The 10,644-nt window shown below is 40.9% G+C and overlaps 1 protein-coding gene across 2 annotated transcripts; it reads left to right on the top strand.

Annotated features, from left to right (window-relative positions):
• Positions 1-1,815: 1,815 nt before the first annotated feature.
• On the top strand, positions 1,816-8,853 carry LOC113036754 (uncharacterized). Of its 2 annotated transcripts, XM_026193215.1 has the most exons (7): positions 1,816-2,208; positions 3,059-3,188; positions 6,049-6,142; positions 6,377-6,507; positions 6,683-6,825; positions 7,383-7,580; positions 8,458-8,853. In XM_026193215.1, exons 1-7 carry the CDS (start codon positions 2,198-2,200, stop codon positions 8,573-8,575), a joined length of 825 nt encoding a protein of 274 aa, XP_026049000.1. In that variant the 5' UTR covers positions 1,816-2,197; the 3' UTR covers positions 8,576-8,853. The 2 variants fall into 2 exon arrangements, with proteins under 2 accessions (XP_026049000.1, XP_026049001.1); XM_026193216.1 differs by lacking the exons at positions 1,816-2,208; positions 3,059-3,188 and adding an exon at positions 5,242-5,331.
• Positions 8,854-10,644: the final 1,791 nt, after the last annotated feature.

Below are 10,644 nucleotides of genomic sequence, written 5' to 3'. Positions count from 1 at the left end.
TAACATGCTTTTTTTAAAGGTTTAAATAATAATACTGTAAGTAAATTTAAGGAGTCATTTTAAGGACTGCATCAATAATTTTAAGTACTGTCTATTTTCTTGGTAATTTTGTGGAAAAACAAACAGTTTCCCCTTGTTACCTTGGAGTGGCTTATTCTATATATTCTTATTTGATATTTATTAAATTGATGTGCATAATTGATTTCTCTATTATTCAATTGTCCATTTTTACTCAAGGTGTAATAAAATTACTTGGAGTATAATGTGTGTCTCCTCTCCTGTAATAATAGTTAAGCAGGTTAAGCCACTCCATGATACAGCCCACACCCCAAAATGTGCAATGTACATATGTATTTTAATTTCCACTAAATTACCAGGAAATTATGCAGTGCTTAAATTTACTTACAGTATAATTGTTTATTTGTTTCCAGCAAAAACATGATTTCTTAGCCCCTTATTCGAATGTCCCTGACTTTAAGTACTTGCATGTAAATATAACTACATTATATTAAAAATGTTGAAATCTGATTTAGGTGCTGGGGAATTACGACTTTCATCGTGGGCGGTGTTATAAAGTGTTACCAAAAGTTAAACGCACTTTTAATTCAAGGACACGACAGCTTATGCGGATTGTAAACAACAGGCCTTTCCCTAATTCTAAAGCTGCATAACCACTAATGCGCCAAACCAGCTCCAGCTGTGTCTTTTAAGAAACGAGTGAGTGAATGATAAACACGCAATGCTTTAGCTATTGAAGCCTTTGGAGTTTAGCCAGTCATTTTCCACCAAAGGCATCTTGGAATTATTTCAGGCCTGCATAACCCTCCTGAACACACATGCACGCAGATCATGTAGCTGGTGAAGGGAGTGAGACCTGTGCTCTGGTCATGCTGCTGGTCATGATCACTATCAGGTACTCAGGAAACTGTCGGTATTTTAATATATCTTAAATAGAATAAAAGAATCCTGATTAAAAAATATTTTCCTTTTGTTTATATGTAATGTGTTTATATGTAACATTTATGTGCACATCTTTTGTTACGTTTGCCACACAAAATGAAGTTTGCTTTCTTAAAGTTATTAAGGAAGATTATCATATAATGAGTCTGTCCATCGGAAGCACTAAATCAGCTAACAATAAGCCAAAGCTCTATGCAAAGGTACAAGGACTCATTTCCACACTGCTGTGCAGTTCCTAGTGTTTTCACTTAACTGTGAGAAGTGAGATTCACTATTAAATGTTAAACTCAATAAGCTAAACTATGGAGAAACAATAAGGTTTAAGAAGGTATTCTTAATCTAAACGTCTTAAACGAGCAGCGATGATATCTGCTCCATATACCTTCATTGTGTGCTCCTCTCATACCTCTTCTGCCCCATAGTGTACAGAAACTACAAGAAAATACAAAGACTTTTCTCTAGCTGCTGTCTATTTGGACAGCTGCTGGTTAAATATTTGCAGTAATTTGTTTTTAAGAATTTCCGTTTTATTGTTTGGTCTGGCTTTATAGATTTATTCCACTGATGTGTGCCAGCAGCAGGAGGGATAATCATGTTTGTGGCTACAATTTAACTCACAAAATGCAATGCATGGTCAGCCTTCCAAAAGGTTTACAATACCGAGTGAACATTAACAGTAATTTACACACATATGTAAACTGCCTTAGAGTTGACACACTTTGTAAATAGTTATATGTCGAGGTATTGCTTGGGCAGGCATTTGCTCGAGAAAACGAGAGGAGGAGACTCTGTGGCAAAGAAAGACGAAAGAAAGAAAGAACTAGAGATCACTAGGTCACATTTTTCTGACAAAAACTTGCGTTTCAGCAGGCTCATTTGTGATTTTGTCACTTTTGAAAAGCCTTCGTTATACTAGCTGTCACAATCCATTTGAACTTTGAATAACAGCTTCACGAGCGCGTGGTGCGGCCCTCACGCGCACTCTGCTCTAATTTCTACCTGTCCTGAGTGATAAGCCTGAGCAGCGCCCTTGGCAGCTCCGGCTCTGGGCCCACACTGCTGTCAGTCTCTCTCTGCAGAGCCACAGCCGGCCAGCAGGACGGTCAACTCTCGCTGGGTGAATCCTAACAAACACGGCGGGCTCCATGGGTAACAGCCACGGGGCTGCAGGGCTACAGCGAGCCGTCCGCAATGTGCTAAAGAAGGCCGGGAAAATTCATCACAAGGCTCTTGGGACATGTCAGAAAGGTAAGGCGAATCAGCTATGTCTGCATGACAGACACCAGCTTCACTCTGTGACGCCCGTCAGTGTAGCTTTTTCATCCAGTGCACCTTGTGCGATGTGAAATAATTTGCCCATTAATTAAGGTTTTCTACCTAAATAGGGAGAAACCTTCATTAATGCCATTGCTAACACTTGGCTTTAGCCCTCAGTGACATATCCAAATGGCTACAATGAAATGTGGAAGCTTGTTTCTTCTGAAAAAATAAAATATAATAACAATAAAATTAAAAAAGTCGTTGAAATTTAGACTGAAGTCAGTAACTCGAAAATTTGAGATAACATCCTTAACAGTCGTCTTACCTCTGCCTGGCATTTCATTTAGTTCATCACAGTAATAGTCGGTTTATTTGCTCTCTATATTTTTTATTGGACCTCGAATATGTACGAAAAAAAACGAAGCCAGTTTAGCTTAAAACGTAGGTATAACATTTAAAAATCCTTTAATTTATATATATTTAATTAAATATAAATAAATAAATATTGTATCATCTACGCAGTTCTTTTGTATGATAACTATTTAGCACACCGCCACAGGGCATGCAGTATCAATTATAGAGGGTCCAGCTACCCCCTGCCGACACAGATTATGATAACCTAATAGCACCTGCTCAGGTGTCCTCTGGAGCTATGGCAACGGGTCCTAATCTGCATTGTCGGGCCCAGTTCAGTGTAACCCTAACCACTCGGTTGGTGGTCAGGGTTTTAGCACACACCAGGGATTACATTACCAAAGAACAGCTCCACTTCAAACAGGGATGGAAGATGGGATAATTATTGTCTCTCTTTTTATTTTTTTTCTCCCCCTTTTCTCAGCTCTTCAGGTGTGAACACACTCACTGGCAGTTTCCCCAAATCCCACTCATCCCATGGCTCTGAATTCAGGGTTACAGGCACACCTCTGTCTGTGGACCAAAGTCCTGACTCTGGACTAGTATCTACACCCGTAAGTGACACGCACACACTGGATAAACCTGTGATTACCCTTCCCTCACAAATTCTCCTTTGCCTCCTCCTTCCTTCATCTTAAACAGCCTTCATCCCGTCTCCCTCTCTCTTTTAGCCATCTCTGAGCTGAATAATATTCTCAGTCTGTTCTCTGCACTCGCTCTTTTACCCTCGAGCCACTGGCCTCTCGCCTAGACTACTGTGCAGAGTGTTTTCTCACTCACTCTCTTACTCTCGCTGATATGTGATTTAAGAAAGATGGGGGGGGGGAAATCACTCCTCACCTAATCCTTCTTATGTTCCATGCAGAGTTCTCCCACTTGGGCTGAAAAAAAAAGAAACCCCTCTGTATGTCATGTCTTAAACAACTTCAAAGTGTTTTGCTTAAAATCCTGCAGCAAAATAGCATCTCTAAATAATTATTTGCAAAAGAAAAAGGCCTTCTGGTTGGAGCTGCGTGCATGACTGACTAATGCTCCTGTTTTAGTAGAGACAGGGATGCTTTTTTTTTTTAATTATTAATGTATTTAGATGTTGTCAGATATTGTGATATAAAGACTGTATAAGGGAATGAATCATACGCACTTCCCATTTAGATTACATCCATTATTGTCTCCCACACTGTTCAGAAACCTTTAAGAAAACATTTACACTGGAGAGTCTGGAAAAGGAGGAGCAACAGTTAGCTGGATTTGGGTCATTCCTGTGTCTAGATTACCAGGCGGAGGGAGTGGAGAGTTACACAGTAAGAGTGAACAGGATGAGTATAAAAGGGTTGATAAGGTCAAGGCTGCTGCATCCCAAAAACAGTCAACATAGGATCATAACTTTTCATTTGATATGATAAATATTTGCATAAATATCCCAAGATGACTTTTAAATAGTCTTCATTTGAGGAAAAAAATGCATAAATGGAAAATATTTTAATGTTTATCATTAGAAGATGAAAGGAGATTCACAAACTCACTAATGAAACTATGAGCAACAGCTGCTATTTGATTTTATACAGTTGATGTGATACACAGCCCTGTAGACGGGGGGTAGGGCTAAACTGGGGAAAGAATGCATGCGCTGATACGTAAAGAGAGGAAAGAGAAGGATGATGTCAGCAAGACAAGGTGTCATTACAGGATAATAAAACTGTAGCGGCTCTTGTCGACCTTCACAGGTAGCAGTATTGGTTAATAGTCTTATAAATGAGCCACTGATTTTAGCTTCATGCTCTCTGTATGCTCGGGGAATAAAGTTTATGTTGGACTAATGGGCAACCATGGTAGATTAAACTTAATTGTGTCTCCTGTTCTTCTAAACGATTCCCATGTATCGCTCTCTTTTTGCCCATTGACATGTCAGTTATTTGACTGTCCTGATCTTGAAGCTGAAATTAATTTGACTATCAATTAGGGGAATGTGATTAAACTTGGGGGGAGAATATGGCTCATAACTGGTGTCATTTGCACAACACACCTCACTGAAAGGTGTCTGCAGATTTGTGACTGCATATGTGTCACAGATGATATCATAGCTTTGAAACTTGGCAGAATGGTGCATTCACGAATGGCACTTATTTACGTATTTAATCAAGGAAGGAAATCTACACTCGCTGGCCACTTCATGCATTACACCAGGGGTGGGGGAACTCCAGGCCTCAAGGGCCGGTGTCCTGCAGGTTTTAGATGTGTCCTTGATCCAACACAGCTGATTCAAATGGCTAAATTACCTCCTCAACATGTCTTGAAGTTCTCCAGAGGCCTGGTAATGAACTAATCATTTGATTCAGGTGTGTTGACCCAGGGTGAGATCTAAAACCTGCAGGACACCAGCCCTTGAGGCCTGGAGTTCCCCACACCCGCGTTACACCCTGCTCGTACCAGGCTGGACTTTTCCCTTCGTGGCGCAGATTCAACAAGGTGCTGGAAACACTCCTCAGAGAATTTGGTACATATTGACCAAATTTTCTGAGAGTTTCTGCAGATTTGTCGGCCGCGTATCCATGATGAGAATCTCCCATTCTATCATAGCCTAGTGGTGCTCTATTGGAGTGAGATGTGGAGATTATGGAGGCCATGTGAGTACAGTGAGCAGCCATCAGAAGATTGGTACACAATGGTTACAAAGGCATGGTCAACAACAATGGTCAGGTAGGTTGTGATGTTTAAATGATGCTCAGTTTAAGGGGCCTAAAGTGTGCTAATAAAGTATTTCCCACATTACACCACCAGCAACAGGAGCCTGAGTTGTTGATACAATGCATGATGGTTCCATGCTTCTACATCATTCACACCAAATTGTGGTTCTATGATCTTGACGTTGAAGCAGAAATTAAGACTTGTCAGGCAACATTTTGACAATCTGCTGCTGTCCCGTTTTGGTGAACCCATGTCAACATCAGTATCTGCCTCAGTTTCAGTTTCAGTATTTTGGCTTTAAAAAGTGGTTATTTGAGTTACTGTTGCCTTTCTATCAGCTCAAAGCAGCCTGGCTATTCTCTTCTTAATTCTGAAATCAGCAAGGCAAAGAAATGGTGCTAACTGGATATGTATTAATTATCAGTTCATTCTCTGTAAACTAGAGATGGTTGTGTTGAAAATCCCAGAGCAGCCCATTTGGTACCAACAACTATGCCACTTTTAAAGTCAAATAAATCACCTTTCTTTGTAATTCTGATGCTCTGTTTGAACTTCTGCAGGTTGTCTCGACCATTTCTACATAACTAAATGCTGCCATGTGATTGGCTGATTAGCTATTTGCATTAACAAGCAGATGAACAGGTGTACCTAATGAAGTGGTCAGATAGTAACACATTTCTTGCGTATCTCGTCTGTCACCCTGTTCTCCTCTTCATCTTTTCTCATCAGCTTCCATCAAGTCGGTTCCAGTTTGCATTGTGGCATGGCCTGGAGCAGTGTGATGTCACAGGTGACCAGCTGACGTGCCCCAGGGTTAGAGAAGGTGTGTGGCTGATGTGAGAAAACCACCTCTGTAACCTAACCAGAGCAATAGAAAAGAAATTGTAGTTTTCTAGCTCATGAACCGTTTTAGAAAACCTCTAAAGAAGCTGTGTCGCTGCCATTTTTGTGTTGCTTTCATTACTTTCGAGTCTCTTAATTTAGCTTCTTCACCAGATGAATAATAATGTGAAGATTGTTAAAGACTTTTAAAAAAATTTTTACATTATAATCAAAGGGCCATCAGAAGATGAGTTACATCTAAAAGAGAGGGGTGGCATCTGTTTGGAGAGAGGGAGGAGCAGGAGAAGAGAGGAACAAGGACAGAGATGGGAGGAGAGGCTTCAAGAGAACTGGGAAAACTGTCTGGTAAGCTAGCATGCAGGATATGTGTGGGTGTGTGATGTTAAAGATGTCATATATAGCACAGAAGAGCAAAGACATAGCTGCGGAAAGGAAAGAAGTGAAGGTGCAAACTGAGAAGAAGAGGAGGAGAGGGCAACAAAGATTGCTTCTGACACCTCTACCACCTGTCTCTTCTCAGGAGTTAAATTTGTCCTATCAGGACTTGGGTGATCCCTTCCAGCAAGAAAATTTCCTCCGAATCCTCCGCCGGTTGATCCGAGTGGAGAAACTTCAACTGATTGACAACTCCCTCACCAGCCTGAGTTCTGTACGTCTGCCAAGGTATGAAATGACACCCAAGGTGCAGCACAACGCCCTCATCTGGAACAGCTCCCTGGAGGAACTATGAATATTACATACTGTGAAATTCCAAATGGTTACACACACACACACACATATATATATATATATATATATACATATATGATAGACTGAAATTAATCTGACTGACATTACTACAGCATTCATTATAGCTTTATTAAATCCATTTAGCTGTTAAAAATGAAGACAAATGTCCTGTCAAACAATATTATATTCTATAATTAATCATCATTGTTTTTATAACGTTGGCCACGTGGGTTTAGTGTTGAAGTCAGCTTCTGAAACTCACATTGCACTTTTTAAAATTATGTTATTTAAAGATAGTAGCTCAGTGCTTTTGAACAAATAAGTGAAGGTTATGTAATATTTCTTCTGTTCAGCCTGTGATGGGACTGTTTGTGTGCTAATTAGTGTTTTCTTACCTTTTTTCTTTTGTTTCTTTCTGAGTATGCTTGTCTGTGCTGTACTGTTTGGCACGAAACAAAAAGTTAAGCAGTATTTGTGTTTGCCATGAGCAGGTGCAGAGTGTTAAACCTGCACCGTAACCACCTGGTGTGTCTGCGTCAGCTGCCAAAGCTCCCCGCAGTGGAGCACCTTTGTCTGTCTGAGAACGCCATTGGTTCCCTGGGGGGACTGGGAGCTCTGGGGAACAGCCCACTCCGTTCCCTGAACCTGACCCGCAACCCAGTGACCTTCACTCAGGACTACCGTGCACGGTAATCAGACTGTACCAGAGGCTGAACTCAGTTCTGCTTAGTATTAATTAAACCACTACTGGTTACAAATAGAGTGTGAATATGTGAAATAGGCAAAGTAAAAACACCAACATTTATCACGTTTTGATCATTTTGTCCCATTTCAGCCCCCGCCTATCCAAACATCCACTCACTTCCACAAACAAATCACTCCCTGTTGTAGTCCCTTTAACTGAGTGCATTGCTGCCAGTTCCTCTATAATCGCCAACATTTATGTTGTCCCAGTGGCTGTGTTGGACATCACAGCTCTCGTATTAAGCCCAGCAGGAAAAAGCTCAGACTGAAGCTCCAGATTTCCCACAACTTCCTCAATTCATGTTGTTTACCTTAATACAGTAGAGTCTACCAAAGTCTTTATGAACTCCCCATCAGAGAATGACTTAGTGGGGGGTCAATCTTGGTCTTGACTGGTCCATCCCTGGATAAAAGATTCAGATGTCTGTTCCCGCTCTTCATCTGTCACATTCTTGTTCAGTTTCGTAATGAAGTTCAAAATGCAGTCCCTAACACTGTAATGCCAAGTTTATTGTTTAAAAAAACAAAACAAAAAAACTGCAGTTTCAAAATAAAAGCATCAGTTGTATTGGGATTTTGCAAAAAAACATTAAGTTGGTCTCTAACGGGGAGTTATTCAAAGAGTGTTTGGTGACTGAAGTGGGACAAACTGTGTGATGTGTACTTTTTTATGTGTGCATCCTAATTTCCCATCGACCTGGAGACAACCAAAGGGCCGGATATTTCCTGTAGGCCATACAATGCCCAGGTCTGCTCTAGAGGATAATGTCTGTGTATCTATAAACTAATTTATACTCATTTTCTGTCTCTCTTCATATTCAGTGTTTTCTCCTGTTTGCCAAATCTCGAGGTCCTGGATGGAATCCCCAAGCTGCCAGAAGACTTGCTGCCCCCCAGTTTACTGCTCCCAGAAACCAGCAGGATGTGTAATATTTTGTGACATTCCTCCGTGGTAGCCTGCACTTTGAAAATGTCAGCTTTCAGAGATCTCCTCTGAGGGAAAGTGGCCAGGTAACATTTAAATGAAGGACTTAATATTTACACAAACTGTCATACTTACTGCCGTTAAGGTCACGGGTTGAGGCATTAAGAAGAATAATCGTAAGGTAATGCTTTTAGTACCAAGTAACAACTACCAGTATATTACTGATATTTTTAAATTTTGATTTATATACAATTTACAGCTATTTTGATAATAAACAGAAAATACCATCAAGACTTTCAAGTGTTTATTTTTTATATTAATTTTTACAGATATACAGACGGGTGATTCTAACAAACTCTGGATTTGAAGGGAAGGAAAGCAAGCTAATCAGACTGCTGCATGACTCATTGCTCGGCATCTCTCAGTGCTTTGCTGAGCCGACACGCTTACACTCCTGCTTCTGCTGCAGCAGAAACATACAGGGGAGGATTTTATTAATATTATTATTATTATTATTATCATCCTACTGTCTTAACTATGAAAAAAAGCAATTCTGGGGAACTTTTATTTCTTTTTAAACTGTAGCTGCGACTTTAGATTACACATGTTTGCATGACATGTGTATTATATGAGAGGAGAAACAGGACATCCGCTTTAGAGGCTTATCAAACATTTAGTGTGCAGACTCCCTCGGATAATGGCTTCTTGTGTCCTCAGGCTGACTGGGTAATGACCCAACAAACACACACCCACGTACAACTTGCACACACAAAAAAGTAGATAAAAAGAAATCGGTGGCTTGAAAAGCACTCACACTGACAGGATTTAATACCTGCTAAAAGTATGTGTGCTCTTGACATTGTAAAGCGGTTTGGATAAAAGGGTGAAGTCAATGACACGTGCACTGTTCTAGATAAACGGTGCTGCAGGGGTTACGGCTTAGATATTGATTTATTCATACATCATGGGAGCCTGTTCTCTTGTAATAATGGATTCACTTTCAGTCTGCACCTGCAACATAAACACATTTTGCCATGTGATACTGCAGAACATGATTATGAATACCGCCGCACACGCATCCCGAGCAGCCACCTATGCACATAATGGGAAGCAGCTGCATTCTCTTTGCTCACAGTAATACAGAGAAACAGAAGCTGATATCTCTCTAACAAGCGTACAGCCAGGCACAAGCTACCAGTTACATGCTTCATTGGGGTTTGTTTAAGTGTGGAAGATTGTTTGTGCAATTGTGTGTTATGCGCGCCGAAGTCTCCAGCTGATGAATGAGAGTTCGTTACTGGTGTAAGGAGACAGTGTGATCTGCTCGATGCATCTGTATATGTACTGCAAGCTGGATACGGGTTAAGAGGAAAAGTTAAGGTATTATCGATAATCTCTGCAGACAGTATTCGATGCCAGGACTTCTTTTGCAGTGTGAGGGTAGAAAAAGAACACATATTGCTTCGAGCTTTAGCTTTATGTAAGTTTTGAACTGGTGTTAAATGGAAGATTTGGTCATTTGTGGCAACTGTGTGGGCATTCGTCTCAAGAATTATTTATGCCTGGTGATTCACCCGTGAAATGACTGAATATAAGGGAATGATGGAGGAGTTGTCATCTCTGCATTGGTTCTTATAAAAATATATGTGTGGACATCTTCCTGTGGCCTGTTATTAGCGCAATGATGAGACACCTGTTACCGTTGTACTCCTCCAGCATCCTGCAGTCCCTCCGTGGAGCGGATGGGGTGATGACAGGAAAAGGAAGGGAGGACACAGCGAGAGGCAGAGGAACAAGTACTGTGATGGAGATGGGAACAGAGAGCGTAAATAGAGACTGAGGGGAGGAGGGTTGATCTGATTGAGACTGTGTGCTAGGGACAAACGTTGTTCATTAGAGATAATTGCCTTTCTCCGTCGACCCCCTCTCGTTTGATTTTCATTTCGTCCTGATTTGCCGGTTCATTTCCCATGTGAGTGAGCTCACATACACATGGCCTTCTTACCTCTCAGCTCAGAGTGGTAGATAAGGAGCAGGGCTAGAACATTTGGGAACATTTGTGCCGTGTCATACAGACTGACTGG

The sequence above is a fragment of the Astatotilapia calliptera genome, chromosome 14 (genome assembly GCF_900246225.1).
Source record: "Astatotilapia calliptera chromosome 14, fAstCal1.2, whole genome shotgun sequence".
Lineage (NCBI taxonomy): Eukaryota > Metazoa > Chordata > Actinopteri > Cichliformes > Cichlidae > Astatotilapia > Astatotilapia calliptera.
Note: the sequence above shows the minus strand (reverse complement) of the source record. Positions and strands in the feature narration are given on the sequence as shown.

Excerpts from the sequence above, each read along its gene's own strand:
- LOC113036754 (XM_026193215.1), top strand. Across the intron at positions 6,826-7,382 it reads AGTTCTGTACGTCTGCCAAG|GTGCAGAGTGTTAAACCTGC; the intron begins GTATGAAATGAC and ends TGCCATGAGCAG. Across the intron at positions 7,581-8,457 it reads ACTCAGGACTACCGTGCACG|TGTTTTCTCCTGTTTGCCAA; the intron begins GTAATCAGACTG and ends CTTCATATTCAG.